The sequence below is a fragment of the Xenopus laevis genome, chromosome 7L, assembly GCF_017654675.1.
Source record: "Xenopus laevis strain J_2021 chromosome 7L, Xenopus_laevis_v10.1, whole genome shotgun sequence".
Lineage (NCBI taxonomy): Eukaryota > Metazoa > Chordata > Amphibia > Anura > Pipidae > Xenopus > Xenopus laevis.
In genome coordinates, this window is record NC_054383.1 from 25,048,470 (window position 1) to 25,075,431 (window position 26,962).

The 26,962-nt window shown below is 40.6% G+C and overlaps 1 protein-coding gene across 1 annotated transcript; it reads left to right on the plus strand.

Annotated features, from left to right (window-relative positions):
* Positions 1–6,692: 6,692 nt before the first annotated feature.
* Positions 6,693–23,341, plus strand: actr1a.L (ARP1 actin related protein 1 homolog A L homeolog). The gene is given in 11 exon segments (NM_001093013.1): positions 6,693–6,762; positions 14,627–14,691; positions 14,817–14,892; positions 14,981–15,106; positions 17,441–17,565; positions 17,652–17,868; positions 19,031–19,123; positions 20,247–20,421; positions 21,131–21,192; positions 21,472–21,512; positions 22,741–23,341. Coding segments are annotated over 11 exon segments (1,131 nt in total). The 5' UTR covers positions 6,693–6,714; the 3' UTR covers positions 22,844–23,341.
* Positions 23,342–26,962: the final 3,621 nt, after the last annotated feature.

Here is a 26,962-nt window from a genome sequence, read left to right on the forward strand (position 1 = left end):
GATTGGCTGGTTGTACTGCCAATATCTCTCGCCTTTGGACGAAGCTCGGTTAGTACGGCCCTCTTCTAGCCTCCGTGCCAATTGCTTGTTCCGGAAGTTCGGTGTTTCTGCGGTCCAGGGCCCTTTCTGCTTACCAATGGCTGTAATCACTGTCAATCATATCAATCGTAGCGTTCAGCTCCTTCGGCCTCCTTCTCGTTTGATTTATGTTGTGCCATTATTGGCGTAGCCTGTGGTAAAATAGAATTGTGGGGTTTAGAAATAGTGACACAAGGCCAGGGGGATATACCTTTCCCACAGTGACTGCAATGATTATTATTTTTCCTATACAAGCAATGTGTGCCCGTGTTTTCCTTGTGCAGTTACTTGTATCAAGTAAATCTGGAATATATAGTGAATAAAGGAGGCTCTCTTGTAAAATATAAGGATATTATTAGTTACAGAGGAGTTTAACGACCATATCGGCCTCGTGTTTTTATACAGGTCATGGAACCCCCGAGGGAACTTCTAATATCCTCATATTTTGCAACTGGGGGTACTTTATTATAATACACACGTTTCAGTGAGTCACGTGACAGAAATTATATCAGAACTCACCATTTATAAGGATATAATTCACAAGATATTCATAGCTCTTGTGTATTAGAAGGATATTATAAGTAACCGAGGAGTTTAATGACCATATAAAAACACGAGGCCGAAGGCCTCATATTTTGCAACTGGGGGTACTTTATTTATTAATACACACGTTTCAGTGAGTCATGTGACAGAAATGACATCAGAACTCACGGTTTATAACTGATGACATCAGAACTCACCGTTTATAAGGATATCATTTACAAGATATTGATAGCTTTTGTGTATTAAATATATATATATATATATATATATATATATATATATATATATATATATAGGTTAGGTCCATAAATATTTGGACAGAGACAACTTTTTTTTTACTAATTTTGGTTCTGTACATTACCACAATGAATTTTAAATGAAACAACTCAGATGCAGCTGAACTGCAGACTTTCAGCTTTAATTCAGTGGGTTGAACAAAAAGATTGCATAAATATGTGAGGAACTAAGGGCTCTTACACACGGGCATTTTTTGCTGCACTCCCTTGAGTTCCGCTTTCTTCTGTTCAGCAGCAGGGGGTAAACGCACTCAATTATTGTCAAGGGGGCTGTACAACATGCTGCCTCCTACCTGCGTTTGGCGCATACATGTGTCTGGGTGATTACAGCCCCCTTGACAATAATTGAGTGCGTCTACTCCTGCGCTCCCCTGGGGCTGAACGGAAGAAAGCAGAATGCAGGGGAGCGCAGCAAAAAACGCCTGTGTAAGAGCCCTAAAGCCTTTTTTTAACACAATCACTTCATTTCAGGGGCTCAAAAGTAATTGGACAATTGACTCAAAGGCTAGAAAAAAGTATGGAGAAGGTGTGGAACAGCATATGATCCAAAGCATACCACATCATCTATAAAACATGGCGGAGGCAGTGTGATGGCTTGGGCGTGTATGGCTGCCAGTGGCACTGGGACACTAGTGTTTATCCATGATGTGACACAGGACAGAAGCAGCCGAATGAATTGTGAGGTGTTCAGAGACACTGTCTGCTCAAATCCAGCTAAATGCAGTCAAATTGATTGGGAGGTGTTTCATAATACAGATGGACAATGACCCAAAACATACAGCCAAACCAGGAGTTTATTAAAGCAAAGTGGAATATTCTTGAATGGCAAAGTCAGTCACCTGATCTGAACCCAATTGAGCTGCATTTCACTTGTTGAAGACTAAACTTTCGGACAGAAAGGCCCACAAACACACAGCAACTGAAAGCCGCTGCAGTAAAGGCCTGGCAGAACATTAAAAAGAAGGAAACCCAGAATCTGGTGATGTCCATAAATTCAAGACTTGAAAGGGGTTTCAACCAAGTATTAGAAATTAACATTTTACTTACAGTTTTTTAATTTGTCCAATTACTTTTGAGCCCCTGAAATGTGAAGTGATTGTGTTAAATAAAGCTTTAGATCCTCGCATTTTTATGCAATCTTTTTGTTTAACCCACTGAATTAAAGGCTAAAGTCTGCAATTAAACTGCATCTGAGTTGTTTAATTTAAAATTCATTGTGGTAATATACAGAACCAAAATGAGAAAAAAGTTGTCTCTGCCCAAATATTTATGGACCAAACTGTATATATGAGGCTAAAACGCAGCCCTTTCTTTAAAGGGGTGGTTCACCTTTGAGTTAACTTTTAGTATGTCAGAGAATGGCCAATTCTAAGCAACTTTTTTTTAATTGGACCTTATTTTTTATAGTTTTTGAAATATTTGCTGCTTTTTAATGACTCTTTCCAGTATACAAATGGTTTCACTGACCCAATATAAGGCTCTGTAAGGCTGCACATTGTGAGAGACACTCACCCTGGTGAGTGAGGTGGTCTAGTGCCGGTTCCTTAGTGCGCACACCTTCTGAATTTATAGGCGCATTGGCACTGGTGTAATAATGTCAGCGCGCAATGGTGACAAATTCAGAACTATTTAAAGGGGACTTGGCGTCATATTCATGGCCCGTTATAGGTTAATCTCCTGTGAGTTCCTGGGTGCTATTTTGTATCTTGCTTGTATCTGATTCTTGTTGTGACCCCTGCCTGCCTGATTAATCTGTCTTCTGTGATCCTGACCCCTGCCTGGTAATCGACTATTCTAAAATCTGTATTCTGACCCGTGCCTGCTGACTCTTCTTGATTGATACCCTGGTTTTGACCCTTGCTAACGATTGTGCCCCTCTGCTAGTCCAGAACCCTTAACTTGGCTTCTCTCTTTATAAGACCTGGAGGCACCAATTAGCCGAGAAGGCAGAAACAAGAGCCGAGACCAGGGAGCCTAGCATTGGTTCTGGATTTTGTGTGCCGATCGTTGCACACATTTATTGTTATTGCTACTGTGGTTCGGGCCAACATCCTAACAACAAGGCATCTAAAACACTTCACGTGGTCCCACCCCAATGAAGTCACTTCAGAAACTTTGTCCATGTTAGTCCCAGTTTTAGAAGGTCCAGGGCAGGATATTCCTGATCCACAGATCCCTGTAAGGCTGGTATTTGTTTCAAGAATAAACCCATATGGTACCTGAACAGCCCATGGGCCAAACAGACACATATACTACAGGCAGCTAGGTGCGTGTACCACCACTTTTACATTCCATCAGAACAGTGGGAAGTGAAGGAGAGCTGCAGCTCCTCTTTATTTCCATTTAGTGGACCAACAGAAAGTTTTAGTTAGGACAGATAAATAATACTTGATCCACCATGACTGCAAAATTACCTGTTGAAACACTCCCCCCAACTTTCCATATATGGACAGGTGGTCCGGCAGTATGTTTTAAATCACCCAGACTGAACAATCAAATATTGGCTTGCACGTCCAACTTAAATGGGGTTGTTCACCTTTGAGTTAACTTTTAGTATGATGTAGAGAGTGATATTCTGAGACAATTTGCAATTGGTTTTCATTTTTTATTATTTGTGGTTTTTGAGTTATTTAGCTTTTCATTCAGAACATTTTCAGTTTGCAATTTCAGCAATCCGGTTTCTAGGGTCCAAATTACCCTAGCAACCATGCATTGATTTTAATAATAATATGAATAGGAGAGGCCCAAATAGAAAGATGAGCAATAAAATGTAACAATAACAATATATGTGTAGCCTTATAGAGCATTTGTTTTTTAGATGGAGTCAGTGACCCTCATTTGAAAGCTGGAAAGAGTAAGACAACAAAGGTAAATCATTTAAAAGCTATAAAAAATAAATAATGAAGACCTATTGAAAAGTTGCTTATAACTGCCCATTCTATGACATACTAAAAGTTAACTAAAAGGTGAACTTTAAAAAAAAAAAAAAAAAAACAATTACCAAAGATGATTGAACTAGCATTAGAGTCCTGCAGTGGGTTTGGTACCCTCAAAAAAAAGCAGGTACCCTGCAAGTTGTTGATAGGGTTTTCTGATGATGGTCTTATCTATATTTCTTCTATTATGTATATTTTACTTCTTTAAATAGAAAAATACATTTTTGTCTGCCTTGTCCACGTCTGATGTCACTTCCTGTTTAAAGGGCATGTAAAGTCTAAAATGGAATAAGACTAGAAATGCTGTATTTTGAATACTAAATATAAACATGAACTTACTGCACCACAAGCCTAATCAAACAAATAATTTATGCTTTCAAATTTGGCTACAGGGGGTCACCATCTTGTAACTTTGTTAAACATCTTTGCAAAACTAAGACTATGCACATGCTCAGTGTGGTCTGGGCTGCTTATGGATCATCATAAACAAAGCTGCTTGAGTTCTGCATTTCTGAGAAGTAAGGTGTGGGCTCCCCCTGCTGTTCATAAGTATGATTGTTTCCCTGCTCAGCAGTTAGGGACCGTCTGACAATTCCTATCCACAGCAGTAAATGAAGGGAGAATTTTACTGCATACAGTCAGGTTTCTTATAAAAACTGTACAAATTTTTTTAATTTTAGTAACTTGATTAGAGTGTGGCACACAACAGACATTATATATATATATATATATATATATATATATATATATATATATATATATATATATATATATATATATATAATGTCTCCATGTTGTAGCTCCCACCCCTCCCAGCTATAGTCAGGTGATCCCACTGGTGTCTAATAAAAGGGCAACCAAGTTTGGGAGTTTTACTTTGAAAGCAGCTAGTAAGTTGCAGGTAAAACTTAGTCCCTTTGTAAAATGTATAATTAAGCAATTGAATTCTTAATGAATCAGATGAAAATTAAGCGTAGGACTGGCCAGATATGGGATGACTTTGACGTAGTTGGCCAGCTTAAATATATTGCAATATATGGACAAACAATCCCTGTGTTGTTTAAAGGGTAAGGCATTTTTTAGTAGCAGTATGCACAAAATGTCTCTGTCTTAAATATATTGATAATGGGTTGAGTGCAGAGGACTTTTGTAGTTGACTATATATATATATATATATATATATATATATATATATATATATATATATATATATATATATATATATAGAGTTAATTTATTTAGTGAATAAAGTACCCCTTCTTGTAAAATATAAGAATATTATAAGTTACTGAGGATTGTTTTTATACAGGTACAAACCGGCACTTCATCAGAGCTAATCAAACACCACGTATTAAAGTTTTTAAATAGTGTGCAGTCTATAATCACATTACAATTTAAAGGTATATCACATATCTGAATACATTATTAGATGCAATATTAAATATCAAAAGACGACCATATTATACAATAGTGAAGTGTATATGGCTATAAAATGTGATAATAAAAATGTCATTATAAAAAGTGCTTGTAAAAAATCAGTGCTGAGTTGCATACTGGAAATTAGCAGACTGCTAATTTTAAGAAGGTGGGGTACCCCACAGCAGCTGGAGAACCACTTCAGTGTTTCCCTTCTTGATAGTGTCCAAGTCAAATATTGATCAGAGAGGCAATAGCTTTTGGTCTATACTGGTCTACAGTAGGTGTCAAGTACTGTCTGATCATTTACCCAAAGACTGAACCAGCCCAATTTGGCTCTCCTTTAATGGGGATTTAAACAAAAAATCAATACATGGAAACGCTCTGTTTCTCTGAGTACTTTTGAAATGTACAAATGTTTTCTATTTTAAGCAGTTTGTGATAAAATAGAACCCCCTCATTTTACATTTTTAATGGGACCAGAAAAATTCTATCCTACAACCATAGTCCCTTCGCAGAGACTATCCCACTGTTACTATACCTGCTATCCCACAGTCACACTCCCTTCCCAGAGACTATTATCCCCACTGTTACTATAGGCACCATCTCTCCCTACTATACCTGCTATCCCACAGTCACACTCCCTTCCCAGAGATTATTATCCCACTGTTACTATAGGCACCATCTCTCCCTACTATACCTGCTATCCCACAGTCACACTCCCTTCCCAGAGACTATTATCCCACTGTTACTATAGGCGCCATCTCTCCCTACTATTCCTGCTATCCCACAGTCACACTCCCTTCCCAGAGACTATTATCCCACTGTTACTATAGACACCATCTCTCCCTACTATACTTGCTATCCCACAGTCACACTCCCTTCCCAGAGACTATTATCCCCACTGTTACTATAGACACCATCTCTCCCTACTATACCTGTTATCCCACAGTCACACTCCCTTCCCAGAGACTATTATCCCACTGTTACTATAGACACCATCTCTCCCTACTATACCTGCTATCCCACAGTCACACTCCCTTCCCAGAGACTATTATTCCCACTGTTACTATAGGCACCATCTCTCCCTACTATACCTGCTATCCCACAACCACAGTCCCTTTCCAGAGACTATTATCCTTATCCCCACTGTTACTACGGGCAAAATCCCAGTTTTACAGTATAGCGTCACTGCTATAGGAGTCTTGTGGTGAGCTCGCAGCTCTAGAGCAGCAATCCATAATTTCAAGGGACTCAGAGCGGAGAGCTCCCAACCAGCACATCCGGCATCTCCACACACTACCTGCCCCCACAAGCCTAATTCCCGCCTACCCCTTTCTCTGACAGGATTGCGTATCACTACCACGTGACTACCCATTCTCGCTGGTTTGCCCATGCGCAGAAGCGGATAGCGCCGGCCCGTCAGCTTCTGGAAGGAAGGCGCCATGGAGTCATACGATGTGATTGCAAACCAGCCCGTAGTGATTGACAATGTAAGTAACGTGGAGAAGCTTTTGCATAACGCGTAGTTATTCGCAGGTATCGCCTTGGGCTCCTGCCAGTGAATATTCGGGAGCATATTTTCCCCTTTGTCATAGCAACCGCACCCCTCCTGTCTGCTGCACTTCTCTGCCAAGGCTTAGGGCAACAGGCGCCACACTGAGGCTGAGCGTGCCAGACTATTCACTGAGCCGATATTCGGTGACAAAAGCATTATTTCCATGTAGGATTTTGAACGTTTTGAATGTGTGGTGTCAGCTCAACCGAACTTGCTGTCGCGTCAGTGAATATTAGTGGAATAAAGGGTGTGGCAAATGTTGCATTGGAGCGTTCGGATTGGCGGAGGGAGCTGTCGCTCAAACTAAGGGTGGCTGGCCGGTGTGAATGAGCTCAGCGGGCCGCACCCTGTACTGTGATTGGTACACGGCGTGAAGTGCATTTTACTTTCCATTTGTCACTGGTGGATTTTTGCGAAGGGGTGGGACTATAATATGGACCGGGTGTGGAAGGATGGGGATGACTGTGATGTGCATAATGACATCCCGTTATGTCTATTTCAGGGTCTCAATCAGCCCTTATTGGGATAATATAAATTGTATTTGTCTGCGAGGAGTTGCGCTTTAGCAGTCCCAAGGCTGGGGCATTTCCTGTTTATGCTAGGGCGTCACGTGATCAATGTCAGTGGGCTTTTCCAAAATGGGTGCCAGGGCAGATTTCATTGGCTGCCCCACGACTGTTGTTTATTCTTATTCTCTTAACATTATTCCTCTGCCTATTTGGTTACTTATGTGTTGGATAATATTGGATTTACGTGAATATTCGTCTGTGGGCCAACACTGGTATCATACGGGGCCCACGGAGACACAGTGGAAGAGACTGCTAGATCAGTTAATGGGAACAAGTTTATAAACTTATTGCACGACAATTTTTTAGCACAGGTTGTTGAGGAGCCTACAAGAAAAAATGCTATTCTTGATTTAGTGATCTCAAATGACCCAGAACTTATAGAAAATGTGCAAGTCATTGAACCCCTGGGTAATAGTGACCATAATGTTATATCTTTTAATGTCTGGTGCAAAAAACAAAAATATACTGGGGCAACAAAAACCATGAATTTTGCCAAAGCTAATTTTAGTGCCTTGAGGGCTGCCCTACAGAGCATTGATTGGGGCATTAGGTTTTCAGCTAAAAACACAGAACAGAAATGGTTGTCCTTTAAAATGATATTAAATCATTACTGTTCTCAATTTATTCCCTTAAGGACTAAACGTAGAAGCTCTAAGAATCATCCTGTGTGGCTTAATACAGAGGTAAAGATGTTAATGGGAAAGAAGAGAAAGGCATTTAAAAACTACAAATCTGTAGGGACAGAAGCTGCATTTAATGAATATAAACACTGTAATAAATGTTGTAAATCAGCAATCCGGAAGGCTAAGAAAAGAAATGAAGAGTTAATTGCGGTGGAGGTGAAAACTAACCCTAAAAAGTTTTTTAAATATATTAATAGTAAAAAGATGCAGGTTGAGAGTGTTGCTCCATTAAATAATGGTACCAGTATGGTTGTAACAGATACAGATAAGGCAAATGTGTTAAATCAGTTCTTTTCTTCAGTGTACACAATAGAGGAGTCTGGGTTCACAGGCTCACTTAATAACTGCACGAATGATCCAGCTCAATCTAGTCAGTGGCTGACTCAGGATATGATTCAAAAAGCTTTAATACAAATTAATGTAAACAAGGCTCCAGGGCCTGATGGCATACACCCCCGGGTTCTAAGAGAGCTTAGTTCAGTTTTAGACCAGCCCTTATTTCTGATTTTCTCAGATTCACTGTCATCTGGTATGGTGCCTATGGATTGGAGAAAAGCTGATGTTATTCCAATATTTAAAAAGGGATTACGATCTCAGCCTGGCAATTATAGGCCAGTAAGCTTGACATCTGTGGTGGGCAAATTATTTGAAGGCTTGTTAAGGGATCACATTCAAAATTTTGTCCTAATGAATGGCATTATGAGCAACAATCAGCATGGCTTTATGAAGGATAGGTCATGTCAGACGAATTTGATTGCATTTTATGATGTGGTAAGTAAGATTCTGGATAGTGGGGGGGCAGTAGATGTGATCTATTTGGATTTTGCCAAAGCGTTTGATACTGTGCCCCACAAACGACTGCTTTCTAAACTAAGGTCTGTTGGGCTTAATGAAGTCGTTTGCACATGGATAGGAAACTGGCTACAGGATCGGGTACAGAGGGTGGTTGTTAATGGGACATTCTCTACTTGGAGTAAGGTTCTTAGTGGGGTCCCCCAGGGCTCAGTATTGGGTCCACTTTTATTTAACTTGTTCATTAAAGACTTAGTGGAGGGTATTGTAAGTAATGTATCAGTGTTTGCAGATGACACAAAATTATCCAGCCCAATTAATTCCATCCAGGATGTGGCATCCTTGCAACAGGATCTTGACAAACTGGCAATCTGGGCAGCTAAGTGGCAAATGAGATTCAATGTTGATAAATGTAAAGTCATGCACCTGGGATGTAAAAATATCCAAGCCACTTATACCCTTAATGGGACTGCACTAGGCAAATCCATTATGGAAAAGGACCTTGGAGTCCTTGTAGATGATAAACTTGGCTGTAGCAAGCAATGTCAGTCAGCAGCATCAAGGGCAAATAAGGTCTTGAGCTGTATTAAAAGGGGCATAGAGTCAAGGGAGGAGGGGGTCATTCTTCCACTGTATAGAGCACTTGTAAGGCCCCATCTAGAATATGCCGTACAGTTTTGGTCTCCATCACTCAAACAGGACATTATTGTATTAGAGAGGGTACAGAGAAGGGCAACTAAGCTGGTAAAAGGTATTGAAAATCTTAGCTATGAGGAAAGACTGGCCAAATTGGGGATGTTCACGCTGGAGAAGAGGCGCTTAAGGGGAGATATGATAACTATGTATAAATATATAAGGGGATCATATAACAATCTCTCTAATGCTTTATTTACCAGTAGGTCTTTCCAGCTGACACGAGGTCACCCATTCCGATTAGAAGAAAAGAGGTTCCGCCTAAATATTCGGAAGGGGTTTTTTACAGTGAGAGCTGTGAAGATGTGGAATTCTCTCCCTGAATCAGTTGTACAGGCTGATACATTAGATAGCTTTAAGAAGGGGTTGGATGGCTTTTTAGCAAGTAAGGGAATACAGGGTTATGGGAAATAGCTCATAGTCCAAGTTGATCCAGGGACTAGTCCGATTGCCATTTTGGAGTCAGGAAGGAATTTTTCCCCCTCTAAGGCAAATTGGAGAGGCTTCAGATGGGTTTTTTTGCCTTCCTCTGGATCAACTGGCAGATAGGTAGTTAATAAACAAAAAAAAAAAAAAAAAAAAAGGTTGAACTCGATGGACATGTGTCTTTTTTCAACCTTACTTACTATGTTACTATGTTACCTCATCAACAAAGCCCTTTCCCAACGGGACTTTCAAACCTGCCAATTTTGAGGCAGATATTGGTTGGCCAGGCCCTTCAGAGGACCCCAAATATGCAACAATGAGTGGACCCTCCCCCCCCCCAGCCTAGCTGCTACCCCGTGCAAATGGCCCTAACTTTTTACTTACCCCTCCGTGCAGATTCAGGGATCGGAGATCACGGCAACCATCTTTCGTTTCTTCAGTAATCTGAGTTGGAGCAATTTCCCAGTTCGCAACAACTGCGCATTCGCGGAAATTGATGGAAATTGCTGAAGCGCCATTAATGTGATTAGTAAACGTAACTGCAATTGAAGGCATTTCTTTTCCAAATTCGGCAGGCATCAGCCAAATTGTTTTAGTAGTTAGAATCAATAGCGCTGAGAATGTTAACACCCAGGTAGATACAGCATTCAATAGCAATTACATTCCAAATGAACACGTCTAATGGTGTTGGAAAGCTTTCCAAAAGAAAGAGACGGCTTAGCATGACCTTTTCCTTCCTTGGCATTTCACTTTAAGGGCTAGTCCACACGGGGAGATAGCCACGCGTTTGCGGTCGCCAGTCGCCGCGACCGGCGCAGGCGACAGTTTTGTATGGGCGCCTATGTAAAAACGCCTGTGCTAACCACACGAGGCGATGCGCTTTTCAACAGTCACCTGAAAAAGCCTGGCGAGGCATTTTCAGGCGACTGTTGAATAGCGCATCGCCTCGTGTGGTTAGCATAGGCGTTTTTACATAGGCGCCCATACAAAACTGTCGCCTGCGCCGGTCGCGGCGACTGGCGCGGCGCTTTGTCGCCGCGACCGCAAACGCGTGGCTATCTCCCCGTGTGGAATAGCCCTAAATACTAATTGTTTTACTTTATACGTTTCAAGATAATTAGCTGTATTTTGTTATTGGACTATGTAAAGATCTCTGGAAGATTTTTTTTTCTTTATGCTTAAGATTTCACCATAAATTTATGAACTCCAGTTCACTTCACCAAAATGTTAGAATGCAGGTGGAAAAAATCAACACTATTTGATGGTGAACTGGATTGATGATCTTTTCTTTTTTTTTTTTAAATTCTGATTTATTAGAAATTTTCAATAGGGTACAGAGAGAAGAAAAGGGGGTGATGATCTTTTCTATAGATATTTACATATTTGATCAAGCACCCACCAAAAAAACTTGATTAGCGTGTGGCACACAACAGATATTATATATATATATAGATATATATATAGATATATATAGATATATATAGATATATATAGATATAGTCAGGTGATCCCACTGGTGTCTAATAAAAGGGCAGCCAAGTTTGGGAGTTTTACTTTGAAAGCAGCAAGTAAGTTGCAGGTAAAACTTAGTCCCTTTGTAAAATGTATAATGAAGCAATATAATTCTTAATGAATCAGATAAAATTGAGCATAGGACTGGCCAGATATGGGATGACTTTGACGTAGTTGGCCAGCTTAAATATATTGCAATATATGGACAAACAATCCCTGTTTTGTTTAAAGGGTAAGGCATTTTTCAGTAGCAGTATGCACAAAATGTCGCTGTCTTAAATATATTGATAATGGGTTGAGTGCAGAGGACTCTTGTATTTTTATTTATATATATATATATATATATATATATATATATATTGTTTATTTATTTAGTGAATAAAGTACCCCTTCTTGAAAAATATAAGAATATTATAAGTTACCGAGGAGTGTTTTTATACAGGTCATGGAACTCTGAGGTGACTTCTAATATGCTCATATTTTGCAACAGGGGTACATTATTATAATTCACAAGTTCCAGTGAGTCATGTGACAGAAATGACAATCATTTCTAAGGATATCATTAACAAGATTCATGTGTATTAAATATATATATATATATATCTACTGATTTATTCATAGTTCTATTAATCATATTTCTGTGAATATGGAAATAGCAAGCAGTTAGTACATGATACAGCATTTTTGGTTTGGGCATAAATACATGAAACTTTTATGTATAAGGATTGCAAGGGATTGTTTAACAGTCAAGAGCCCCCAAATGCTGGAACAATGTCAGTATAAGGGCCAGTAAGTTCCATCTGAATGCTGTACCCTCATCAGAGATTTCATCATGACCTGTATAAAAGAATTCAGCCTACAGCCTCCTGTTCGTTCACTGTATGTGCAAAAGCAAGGGGATTTATATGAAGTTGGTCCTCTCTTTGCTGTTATAATGTAGGATTGGCATCCTTTCAGCCACAAGACTATTCGTGAGGTTGGGGACTGGCAGTGGGGGTCAGACATGGCTCACAGTCTGTTTCATTACGTCCCTCAGATGTTCACTTGGGTTGAGGTCAGGGCTCAGTGCAGGCCAGCCAAGTTCTTCCACTCCCATCTTTGCAAATCCATTCTGTATGGAGCTTGTTTTGTGCATTGGGCCCTTACTGTGCTGAAACAGGAAAGGACCTGTTGCCCGTGAGCAAGTATGTAGTTGTCAGAAATGTCATTGTATGCTGTAGCTTTAAGCTTTGCTTTCACTAGAACCAGGGTCTCCTAGCCCATACCATAAAAAATAGCTCTATCCATTATTCCTCCAAACTCAACTGTTAACTAACTGTTAACTCAAACTAAGGTGCTAAAACCCAGACTTCAAAATGGTGCATTCCATTTATCGGTGCAGGTGACAGTATGCTTTACACCACTGCAGTCCATGCTTGGCAATGCACATGGTGATGTTAGGTAGGTGGGTTTTCCTCTGATCTATCCTAAATAAGCCTCAATCCTTATAAATAGTTCTTGTGCTGATGTTGGTTCCAGGGTCAGAATGGAAGAATGAAAACATCTTAAAATATACACTGGCTAAATTACAATTTATTCTGGTTTCACATTTACTTCCCAGGGTGTAGGTTGTTATAGGAGGCTCGGACTCGGTGCCACATGCAGTCTCAGCTCTGACAGGCTGGAGGTATTGCTATCTAAACATGGCTAAGACTCTTTCCTGCCAGAACAACGTGCTACCCATTGGAATTAAAGGGGCAGGGGAAAGGCCTTTCCCTATAGGAATCAGCTCTATGGATTGCTAAGCAGAAAAACAACATAAAACATGCCACATATGTGGAGCCATGCCCCATTCAGTGTCTTAGGGAACTGTTGATATAGACAATAAAATAACAGGGCAGTAATAAAACGTCAACATCATAGTTGGCTTGATTGCTATCTTCTCTTTTTGTGATTTAAGAGATTTGTAGATGTGTAGTTTATGTGAACAATAAGGTATGTTTTCCCTGAATGACAAGTAAAAGGGCATGCCAGATTATGCACTTGCTATGTTGCCTTCTTTGGGTCTGGCCACACGGGCAGATTTGGGGAGATTAGTCGCCAGGCCACAAATCTCCTCTTCTTCGTGGCGACTAATCTCCCCGATCTGCCTTCCGCTGGCTAAAATAAAAATCGCCTGGGGGCAGGCACACAGAGCGCTTCGTTTTCCAAAGTCGCCTGAAGTTTCCTCGTGAGGCAATTATGGCCGACTTCGGAAAAACGAAAGGTTCCGTGTGCCTGCCCCCAGTCGATTTTCATTTAAGCCGGCGGAAGGCAGATTGGGAAGATTAGTCGCCGTGAAGAAGAGGAGATTTGTCGCCTGGCGACTAATCTGCCCATGTGGCCAGACCCTTTAGGTGAGACATTCTTCACAAACCCCAAAGAGAACAGTTTATGTCCCTGGGAAGTGCTACTGTTGTCTGGAGCATTCAGCGGAGCATGCAGTATGGCAGCTTTGTTAACTTTGTTTGAATTCAAATTTGCAGAGAAGTGATGTTCAGTGCACACATGTAGTTATGCATCCATGGAATAATACTAAAGTTTGCACAGCGCAGGCACACTCAAAATGCCGCCATGAAACTGCTGAGTATGTTTTAAGATCCAGTGGGTATTAACCGTATTTCCAGCCTATTGGATATTTGCATCACCTCTCAGTCTGGCATGATTGCTGCATACAGTAGTTAATTGGGCAAACATAGAATCACTATATGGCCAATAGGGCTATTTTTTTTTGTAACAGCCTCTGGTGGTGTCAAAACTGTGGGTCAATTGTTGGATCTGTGGCTGAATTACTATATAGCTATATTTTTGTATATATGCAACCTTGTATAATGGTAAGTGGGGGGTAGGAACCCTGACCGAAGTTTGGACCTTTAAAAAGGGCTACAATCATGTAGAAATGCAGACATGGCAACATGCTTTACTGTTCTTGCTTTTGGGACTTTATATTGGGATCTATAACTAGTACTGGCATCATATTTTATAAAAAAAAAAAAAGAAACGGTTTCTGGCTTATACGTGTACAGTCAGGCTTTACGCAGATGTGCTATTACTGTGCATGGAATTTGTGAGACGTGGTGATTTATAAAATCCTTTTTCTCTACAGGGGTCTGGAGTCATCAAAGCTGGTTTTGCAGGGGACCAAATCCCAAAGTACTGCTTTCCAAACTAGTGAGTATCCCCTTTTATTAATGAGTAGCCCCTGCTAATGGTGGGCTTTTTTTCCATTGTGAGACCATAATGAAGTAACTATAACCTTGTTTTGTGTTCATTCTTTTTTTTTTTTTTTTTTTAAGTGTGGGAAGGCCTAAACACATCCGCGTCATGGCTGGTGCCCTGGAGGGAGATTTGTTTATCGGACCAAAGGCAGAGGTAATACCCCACAAAGATTTATCTGTGATGTATATATAATGACTATATACATATTATAGATATTAATCTATTTCTTTTATACTCGTAGGAGCACAGGGGCCTTCTCTCAATCCGTTACCCAATGGAGCATGGAATAGTAAAGGACTGGAATGACATGGAACGTATCTGGCAATATGTCTATTCAAAAGACCAGCTGCAGACTTTCTCTGAGGAGGTACAGTGTCGATGTACAATATTCTTACTGCTTGTCTTTCTTATCATTAAACTGAGGGGATTAAGAAGAGGTATTGGTGAGGGAGGTGATGCAAGGTGTGTGAGACCACACTTTTCCCATACCACAGAATAGAAACTGAAACATGAATTCTGGTTATTTACACGTGATTATGTACATGCTTGCAGGGAAGGAATTTATCTAGTGAGATTATTGTGAAATTCACTAATATGGATATTTGGATGAGGTCACCACCTTAGAGCAATTGTGGCTGCGCCCACTTATAGATATAAGGAGATTATTAATAAGGCATCCTGTATAGAACACGGAATATATGTTTTTGAGCATTCGTATGCAAATGTGAACCCATCCTTACAAATAGGGTGCATTGTTTCTTTAAAGGGACACTGTCATGGGAAGGCATGTTTTTTTTTAATGCATTAGTTAATAGTGCTGCTCCAGCAGAATTCTGCACTTAAATCAGTTTCTTAAAAGAGCAAACAGATTTTTTCATATTTAATTTTGAAATCTGACATGGGGCTAGTATATTGTCAGATTCCCAGCTGCTCCAGTCATGTGACTTGTTCTCTGATAAACTTCAGTCACTCTTTACTGCTGTACTGCAAGTTGGAGTGATATCGCACCCTCCCTTTCCCCCAGCAGCCAAACAAAAGAACAATGGGAAGGTAACCAGATAGCAGCTCCCTAACACAAGATAACAGCTCCCTGGTAGATCTAAAAACAGCACTGAATAGTAAAATCCAGGTCCCACTGTGACACATTCAGTTACATTGAGTAGGAGAAACAACAGCCTGCCAGAAAGCAGTTCCATCCTAAAGTGCTGGTTCTTTCTGAAAGCACATGACCAGGCAAAATGACCTGAGATGGCGCCTACACACCAATATTACTAAACTAAAACTAAAAAAATACACTTGTTGGTTCACAAATGAGATTTTATATGGTAGATTGAATTATATGTAAACAGTGAAATTATTAGAAATAAAAACAACATCATAAAAATCATGACAGAATCCCTTTTAAATTCTTTCTCTAAATTTATTTTATGCCATGAATTATGACTGCCCATGACCATTCAGTTACAGCATGTACATACACACGCACATGCAATATTAAAGATGTATTTGACTTTAAGAACATCCGTTATTTAGTATAACTTCTATCTTGCTTATGTACCGTATATACTCGCGTATAAGCCGAGTTTTTCAGCATTGAAAATGTGCTGAAAAAGTCTACCTCGTCTTATACGCGAGTCTCTCCCCTGCTACTCGTTCCCAGTGCCCAGTATCAGACAAGCCGCTCTCCTTCTGGTGACGTCACCAGCAAAGAGCCACTGTAAGGCGGGCGGGGGGTGTACACGGAGGAAAAGGTACGGTACTTAAAAACAAAGCTCAACCGCTGGCTGCTCAGGGCAGAGTTTTGCGGAAGAAATGAGTCAGTCAATGATTCCAAGCAGCGTCCCACGCCAGAGAGAGACGAGATTGAGCTGCAGATAGAATGCGGTCCCAGGCATCCCCCAGCGCTAACTGAATGGGAGCGCGGGAGTGTGACGTGGATTGTAGTTTAGCAGCCTCCGGAGAAAGGAAGCGCCTAGCGCAAAATGCTCCGGACCCCAAGTAAAAATGTGCTTTACCCCGTCACGGTGAGGTGAGTTCCAGCTAATGGGAGGCGGGGCGCGTTCTAATTGACTACCGTAATTGGCAGCCATTCCTGTTCTACATTTAGGCACCTGTTACTATTGCAAGTACAAGTACACTCTACATTGTCTGCTCACTGTCTGTACAGGCTTCTCTGCTATTTAGGGGATTTAGTCATGCATGTACTGGAACATTCCTATGTCGGACAGACCTCTAGTCACATGTGCTCAGTCACTAGCCCAGTGTCCAGCTGGTTCCTTTCAGTCTCACTCATCTAAAGTGAATTCCTGATAAGCCACCCACCCAGCACCCTTATTCTACAATCAGCCCCTTCACCAAACATTCGTATTCATTCTATCAGCCAATCAGCCCCTCCATCATGTACAAAGGTAATTCCTTTGTATGCGCTGAGCACTGACACATGCGCAAATGTCACATAAGCAGCCTAATTAACCTGAAACAGCACCTTCTATACTTGCGCGTGTCAGTGCTCAGCGCATAGGGAGGGGGGAGCAGCTTTAAGTAAAATGTAGCTGTGCAGGCAAAAGTGTAGTATAGGCTTATACACGAGTCAATACAGGTTCCCAGTTTTCCTAGGTAAAATTAGGTACCTCGGCTTATACGCGGGTCGGCTTATACACGAGTATATACGGTAACTGCCTTCTCTCTACATTCCCTGCAGCATCCTGTGTTACTGACAGAAGCTCCTCTGAACCCCCGTAAAAACCGAGAAAGAGCAGCGGAAGTTTTCTTTGAAACATTTAATGTCCCAGCGCTGTTCATCTCTATGCAGGCTGTGCTAAGTCTGTGAGTATAAACTTCATCTTGAGGTAATACAAATGATATTTGTAACATTTCCTCTTACGCTACTCTTTTATATTGCTGGATTGTAGCTACGCAACAGGGAGGACAACAGGGGTTGTTCTGGACTCTGGAGATGGAGTGACTCATGCAGTTCCCATTTATGAAGGATTTGCCATGCCTCATTCCATCATGAGAATCGATATTGCAGGCAGAGATGTTTCCCGTTTCCTGCGCCTTTACCTGCGGAAAGAAGGATACGATTTCCACACCTCAGCGGAGTTTGAAATTGTGAAAACCATCAAAGAGGTTCATAGCCTTTTTTAAATCAACATGCTATCGTTTTTGTTAATTTTTCGCTCTGCAAGTAATTAGACCCAGTGCTCTTCACAATCTCATTCAGGCATCATCGGCACAGGTTTTTTCTCCTTATTTATTAATACACTTTTATGAAAATTTTGTTTTCGAGGAAAAAAACAAATGGTATCAGTTTTTCAGATTTTCCACCAGGTTTTTGCCCGAAAACCACAAAATATTCGGATTATTGCACAAAACCCAGCGTAGATCGAAATATCTTTGGGACTTCTCCCATTGACTTATATGCAACCTCGGCAGGTCTGAGATGCCGGGTTTTCGGATTCTGACTTTTTTTTTCCCACTAAAATTTGGATTTGAAAAACACACATTTTCTGGGTTTTTGGCATTCGGAGTTTAGTAAATAAATAGATAAATAGTAAACACATTTATTAAACGGTCCCAGGCTGCAAAGAGCCAGCAAAGGAATTGCCATCAGATCACATTTACATATCAAACAAGAAATAATCTCTGTGGATTACAGTGGTTTTAGTTTAACATGGGAGATAAACAGGGATGAAAGTGTAGATCACCATTCATGGAGGCAATGATATCTGCATTAACTCTTCCTTTTTTATTTTTTAATTATTTAGCTTTTTGTTCAGCAGCTCTCTGGCCGGTAGTGTTCAGTATTTCCTAACAACCAGGCAGTGGCTTGAATGAGAGACTGGAATATGAATAGGAGAGGGCCTAATATAATAGTAATATAAAGTAGCAAGAACAGTTAGATTGTAGAGCACTCGTTTTTTTGACTGCCGGCATCAGGGACCTCTATTTCAATGCTGAAAGAGATAGAAGAAGAAGAAGGTAAATAATTAAAAAATATGAGGACCAATTTAAGAGTTACTCATTGCTCTCTTCAGAACTGTAGAATAAAAGCTGTCTGATTTAAAACAGGACATTTTCCCTAAAAATTAAGATATACAGTCAAACCCTATTTTACATCCCCTGGTTTTCTGTTTTTCTAGATTTAAAGATTTTTTTTTACAGTCCTTTGATTTGTTTTTTTCCCGGTCTTCAGAAAAACTTTTTGGGGTTACTGATCCTTTGAAGTATTAAAACCCAAAATTGTTTAAAATTATTTTATTGCTCTTTCTCTTTTCCATTTTGTATCCAGCGTGCGTGTTACTTGTCAATAAATCCTCAGAAGGATGAGACATTGGAAACTGAAAAGGCTCAATACTACTTACCTGACGGCAGCACTATAGAGGTGGGTACGCTTTTGTTAAATACCAATGAGGCTGGCGCCTCTCTCTCAAAATGATTTCACATTTTGTTCTATAAAAGATAATCGTACACTTAAAAAAGATTATAATCATATAATCAAATCCTCCAATTAACATATTTGGAGGTTTTAGTTTTGGCAGCAATTACAGCTGTGAGTAGTATAGGCTAGCATTGCTCTGGAGCAGCTTTGCATTATTATATTATTCATTAAGCAGTGAGCTTTTTCCATAGCACAGCTCACCAATACGTACAGTTAAAATGGAACTGTCATTGCTATAAGCATGCACGCAAATTGTTTAAAGGACAACTAAACCTTAAAAATGAATGGCTAAAAATGCCATATTTTATAAACTGAACTTATTGCACCAGCCTAAAGTTTCAGCTTCTCAATAGCAGCAATGATCCAGGATTTCAAACCTGTAACAGGGGGTCACCATCTTAGAAAGTGTCTGTGACACTCACATGCTCAGTGGGCTCTGAGCAGCTGTTGAGAAGCTAAGCTTAGGGGTTGTTGCAAATTATCAAGCAGAAAATGAGGTTTGTCTGTAATATAAGCTGATGCTACAGCATTGTTTAATAAATCCTGATGCTAATTGCACTGGTTTCTGTGCTGTAATGTAGTAATTATCTGAATTAATTGCTATCAGTCTTATATTGTGACATTTCTATTCTATGTGTACTGTATATCGTGAGTTGGTCCCTAAGCTCAGTAAGTGACAGCAGCACAGAGCATGTGCAGTGAATCAGCAGAAAAGAAGATGGGGAGCTACTGGGGCATCTTTGGAGACACAGATCTTTACTGCTAAAGGGCTGTGGTTGCCTTGGGCTGGTACAGAAGCACAAAACATAATGTACAACATTTCTAGCTACTTCTTTAGTTAGGCTTTGGTTCTCCTTTAAATTCATATAGGTGCTTAAATTAGGCAGCACAATGAAAAGGGTTTCAAGTAGGAAATTTGTTATAACTGTCTGTAATCAATTCTGTATTTCTTAGCTCTGTATATACTAAATCTGTGTGGGGTTATAGAGGAAGCTGTTTCTATGTCAGCAGCTGCTGCTGATCCTTCCAGAATTATTCTGACTGTTGCACTCTGTTCACTCTCCAGATTGGCCCAGCCCGCTTCAGAGCCCCAGAATTGCTTTTCAGACCAGATCTGATTGGGGAGGAGTGTGAGGGAATCCATGAGGTGTTAGTATTTGCCATTCAGAAGTCGGACATGGACCTGAGGCGAACGCTATTTTCCAACATAGTTTTATCTGGTGGATCCACTCTTTTTAAAGGTCTGTTATAGACAATTGCTTTTGTCGGTGCTGAATCACCAAACTCGAATCACCAGACTTAAAGGAGAATTCAACCCTTTACCAAAAAAAAAAAAAGATTCAGGGATAACAGTTCATGGCAGCCATCTTCCGGGTCTTCGGTAAGCTGAGATGGAGTCCGGCGAAACGCTGCATGCGCACTTGGAGTAATTTACTGGTTTGCGACAACTGTGCATGCGTAGAAATGGAAGGAAATTGCCGAAGCGCCGGAAGAAGACACGGAGACCCCGAAGATGGCTGCCATGAGCTGCGATCCCTGAATATGCACCGAGGGATAAGTAAAAAGTTAGGGGCATTTGCCCTGGGGGGCAGCTAGGCTGGGGGGCGGAGGGAGGGGGTCTATGTGTTCTGTTGTGGTTTTGCAGGAGTCTTGTTGAGAACGCTTCTGCCAAGGCAGAGGAGCATAATAGCCCCCACTCATATTTATATAACGTATGGCCTTGAAGTAAATAGATTTGCCACAAAGGGGTTATTTTTTCATCACTGAAAATCACAAGTCTTTGAATGGACTCTTTGTAATTGTGTTACACTTCCCACAATTGCATGTTACTCAGCAAACATCTTATAAAGAAGAGCTTCATTTAACTGGCCCTGATGATTAAATGGCAGATGACGCCATTTTGTGAGCTTTATTATGTAAATATATACAGTATATTTTTTTATTTTTCAGGTTTCGGTGACAGGCTTTTAAGTGAAGTGAAAAAATTAGCACCAAAAGATGTCAAAATAAGAGTAAGTCATACTTTTATTGTCTCTCTATATAGTATATAGGTCTGCACTAGATGTTAAATGCCAAGCTTTCTGATGGTGTTTCTCTAAGCTGCTACATGGTCTGTGCCAAGTAAAGGATCTGTTCCTTTTTTAATACCTTGAGTCTTTGCCACAGCTTCCTCATACTCTGGGGATCATGCTCCACTTTGTTCTTTTAGTTCTGAGAATTCTATCTTGGCCTTGATCTACCGGTCACAGAGGAGGTTCACATATATTTATGTTTATTTGTATTTCTTTTAGATATCAGCTCCTCAGGAACGATTATATTCCACTTGGATTGGGTAAGCGCTCTTTTAATTTGAATGCTACAGATGCACTAGGTTTTAGCATTGTGATATGCAGCACAGGGAACACCATTTACTTCAGCCCATCTGTTTGGAGGCACTTTCCTACACTATTCACTCTTGCTCTGAACTGGCAACCAGTTTGCAGTCTCTCTAAAATGAGATTTGCACCATTGGAGCAGGCCATGATTCATTATATGGTGACAGTTCTCCTTTAAAGTTTCACCTTCCACACACTGTTTTCGGTTCAGTTGTTTTTAGATTGTTCTCCTGAAAGTAGGGATGCACCCTTAATTTGCATATGCAAATTAGGGGTGAGAAGGGGAAAACATTTTTTTACTTCCTTCTTTTGTGACAAAAAGTCATGCAATTTCCCTCCCGGTCCCTAATTTGCATATTCAAATTAGGATTCAGATTTAGTTCGGCTGGGCGGAAGGATTTGGCCGAATCCAAATCCTGCTGAAAAAGGCCGAATCCCAAACCAAATCCTGGATTCGGTGCATCCCTACCAGAAAGAAACATATGCAAATTAGGGTTTGGATTTTGTTCAGCTGGGCAGAAGGATTCGGCCGAATCCGAATCCTGCTGAAAAAGGCCGAATCCCGAACGGAATCCTGTATTTGGTGCATCCCTACCAGAAAGAAAGACTTTGTTCAATCACTTTCCATTTTTATTTTTTACCATTTTTCCATAATATTACCGGTACTTTAAATTTTAATGTTCCAGTGTGGCAGCTCAGTAATTCAGCTGCACTTACAATTACAATTTTGTAACATTCAGTTAATACATCTCTCAGCAGCATCAGTGGAATATTAGCAACTATTGTATCAATTCTAACAGCTGTCTGTAATGAAACTCAGGGATTCTGTTTAGGGACAAAGATAGGAAATGTATCAACTAAATGTATCAATTTAGAACAGTTTACAGGGTCGACGACCCCCCCCCCTCCCAGAGCTGCTTTAGAAGGTGAAAAATTACACTTTACACTTCAATATTAGAAAAACTGTCACACATAGAAAGTAATTGGGAAAAAGTCTTTATTTCTGGGGAATTATCTGAAACCAACTGAACTGAACTGAAAAAAAAATGTTGGAAGGTGAACATCCCTTTTAAGCCCAACATTATTAGTGAATCTGTATTTTGGGGGGAAATGCCTTTAGGTAATGTTCAATACAAATGGCAGCAGGCAGTATTCAGTGTTTACCATTTTTCCCTTTGTTCGCAGTGGGTCTATTTTGGCATCACTGGACACCTTCAAGAAAATGTGGGTGTCAAAGAAGGAATATGAAGAAGACGGAGCCAGGGCGATCCATAGGAAAACCTTCTAACGGCCCAAAAGACCCAGTCTCTTTATCTATCCACTAAGTTTAAAACTCGCTTTCCAGAGAATGAGAGTGTCCACGGGAGATGACTGTGGTGGGTGGGTGTGTATGTATGTGTCTGTATGCGCTCTCCAGCATGCCAAGAAATGGTTTCATGAGGGGGAAAAGATCTGATATTTATAAAGGCCAGCAGAGATCCAAGGAGAAGAAAGCCTTTATTCCATTCCTATTTATGTTTATTATGGCCTGATGCAAATAAGCACAGCAGGGTAACATACATGTGAGCTAGAACATGAAGGATCACACTGCAATCAGAGTATGTGCAATGGCTCGAGCTGCAGTCACTTGTTGAGCTGCACTTAAATCTCCTTCCTGGTGTCTAGATGATTTGCATTTACTTGAGTCTACAAAGCTAAATTGTCCTGTCCAACTGGTTTGAAAAACACAATTTTAGGAAATATTTCTACTGCATGATAATAAATGAACAGAACAGTTCAACACTTACAATTGTGTCTTGTTCACATGGCCTCCAGGTACCGGGACGCGAGGTCCTTCTCAGCGGGGTGATTTTATTTAAAGGGGAACTATCGCGAAAACGAAAACTTAATATAAACTTGAGCATACTGAAATAAGACGTTTTCTAAATATAATCAATTAAAAATTTAAATAATCAAGTTTATCTTGACTGTCCCTCTCTCAGCATCTGTTTCTCTTCATTCTGTCTTCATGCAGCAGTTGGGTGTCAGATATTCATTGACATTTAGATCCAATATATCTTATAGGGGGCTCCTTTTGCCTAGAATATGTATTAGAGCTCACTATAGAGTTCTGCGCGGGTCCATTGTTTGGAACCTGTACCCGCAACCTGCAATCCGCAACCCACATTCTTACCCGCTTGGACACACTACCCGACCCCGCAAGTACCTTATCCGCAAGCCGAACTATCGACCCGCTGACCATCAAGAATCAGGAAGTGCTGTCATTGTAAACCGGAAGTGACATCATCGGAAGTAGGCGTGAAAAAAAAAGAGTAAAAATCGCTATTCAGAAGACCCGCAGCCCGACCTGCAAACCCACAGAACCGCCGAACCCACGTCTATACCCGCACCCGGAACTTCTACCCGCAGGTTTTTGCGGGTACCCGACCTGCTGCAGGACTCTAGCTCACGCTATTAAAATTACCAGACATGTCTCTCTACACGCAGGATTTGTACAAAAGGCAGTTATTTTAAGATTTTTTTTGTACTGGAATCAGTTATTAGAGTGAGCTCTAATTTATCTGCTAGAAAAGGAACCGTCCCCCGTTAGATATATTGGATCTAATTGTCAATGAATATCTGACACCCAACTCCTGCATGAAGACGGAATGAAGAGAAACAGATGCTGAGAGAATAATAGTGAAGATAAACTTAATTATTTCAGACACGATGCAGAATATTTAGTTGATTGTATTCAGAACGTTTCTTATTTCAGTATGAGGAAGCTTATATTACATTTTCGTTTTCGTGATTTACTTTCTAGCATCTTCCACCCTTTTCCCAACACACGTTGTATCTTATTTGGAGCGTTGATTAAGCTGTTGCTCTCCAGCCCCTGTAGGATTCTGGGAAAAACCTCGGGAAAGCCGTGGCCTGGAGATCCATAATGATGTAGACTATTGACTTGTATGTGTAAATCCCCCCACTCCACCTTGGCATGCATCCCCGGCATACCTCTTGGAAAGTCTTGGAAGTGCTGGAGACATATGTATATTTACCGTCAGCTTTACACTAACGTAACATTTATGAACTATAAGTGCTCTTGCCTTACATATCCCAAAATAGATTTGGGCTTGTGGAGATGTTTGTAGATTATTAGTTCATCCATCCATTTGTAGACAGTGTTGTTTTATGACCCCCCGTCCCAGATATCGTATGTTGTAGGACGATAATGTCTAAAGGGCCTTACTAGAATGTGGGAATAGCAGCTATTTCCTTGTGTACAGAAATCTATGGGAGAGAGGATGGGCCAAGCTTCTAGCTTTGCCTGTCCTTTCCACTGAGAATCCCAGGACACTGTTATTAAACACATATGGACTGAACAAATCCTGAAATATTAAGCTTTCTGCATGTAACCTTAAGCAGCAGCACCTCCATGTATTTATATCTGTATATATTCGCTAACCACTAAGCAAATGCTAATAACTGACCATACCCACTGCTTGCCTGAAGCCTCCTGCAATGGGAATGGCTGTTTCCCTGGACTGCATGGACCACTGAACTACATAAGGCCAGAACATTTGTACCAGATAGGCCACAACTTAGCACCACACTGATTTTGGTGAGCTGGCTGTTATCAGGATTAGCTAGTTCTGTAAAATAGTTGCTGGCTAGATATTGTACGTGCTGCTGCCATCAGTATTTTTTGCTCTTAGTAACGATTCGGATTTTAACCGGTTTAAAGGATAAGTAAACCTTTAAAATAAGTGAATGTAAAATTTATGAGGGTGTTATTCTAAGCACTTTTGTCATTTACATTCATTATTTGTTTATTTTTTATTCCAAGATATTAAGGGATACATGTGCTGTGAATATGAAAGAGTTTTGTTACAACAGCGCCACCTGGTGGTCAGTTTCCGACTTTTCTGACCACCAAGTAGAGTCCTGCACGGAACCAATTTCTAAGACCCGAAACCGCAGCCCACGACCCAAACCACAACCCGCATATTTACCCACTTTGACCCGCTACCCGCAACTGCCTTATCCACAACCCGCTGACCACCATCAAACCGGAAGTGACACCATCAAAAGTGGGCGGGGACAGAAACAAGTTTTGTAAAATATAAACAATATTACATAAGATAAGAAATTTAGATGAGACCCACGGGTATAACCCGAACCTGAAAATCCTCCCCTCATTCCGCAGGGTAAACTGTGGGTACCAGACCCGCTGCAGGACCCTACCATTAAGTAGTCAGGAGAAAAAAGAGGCTTCTCTGATGTTCTTCTGCTTAGGGAAAGAATTACAAACCTTTCTCACATCTTTCCTAAGCAGAAGAACATCAGAGCAGCCTCTTGTTTTCTCCTGACTACTTGGTGGTTGGAAACTGACCAGCAGGTGGCACTGTTGTAACAAAATTCATATTAACAGTACATGTATCCTTTAATGTCTTGGAATCAAAATAAATAATGTAAATGACAAAAGTGCTTGGAATAGCCCCCTCGTCAATTTTAAATTCACTTATTTTAAATGTGTACTTATCCTTTAATCTACAATTGTATGAATCAAGTGGAGGGGAGAATATAATAAACCTTTCAGACAGTGTTCCGTGCAATGGGAGAACAACCATTGTGTTTGTATTCTTGCTTTGTACTGTCCACTTGTGATCGACATTCTTTATTCATGTGAATAATAAAAAGTGGCATCAGTTTTCAGCGCTCTTGCAGTTTGATCTGCTAATTGTGCACCAGCTGCAATGGCTGGGAACGTTGTGAGTCGCCGGTTTAGTTTTGTAGGTGCTGTTTCTTAATCATCAACAGAGATTGTAGTGCAGGATTGCAATAGTCTTGGAGGCAATTAGTCACCTTTTGTGTTGCCCTAAAACACAGTGCCCTGTGGTACCCACCAAACAGCTGGAATACGGGCACAATATGGGTCCTGTAGTTAAAGGCCTACAAGCAACTTTTACATAGTCCTAATTTATTTACGTTACTGAATTATTTGCCTTACTCAATTAAAATATCAGGTTGTCTCTGACCCTAGCTACTTTTGTTTGGTTATTGTCACTTTGTATTCAGGCCCTCTCTGAATCATCTTTCCAGCCTGTTATTCATATATCTGGTTGCTAGGAGCAGTTATACCCAAGAAACCAGTTGAAAGTGCAAACTGTCTTAGAATATAACTATCTACATCGCACCAAAAGGCCATTTTAAGATAAAACTGTCCATTCCAAATTGGACGTTATAAGAGAGCCATTATGGAAGCCAAAGCACCTTTATAGAGAGGATTCCCTTTTCTAACATTTCTTCCCACAGGATCAATGTTGGACAGACACCCAGATGGCAGGACAGTGCATGTTCAGGCTGCATTGCTTAGAGCAGGGGTGTCCAACCTGCGGCCCAGGATAGATATGAATGTGGTCCAGCT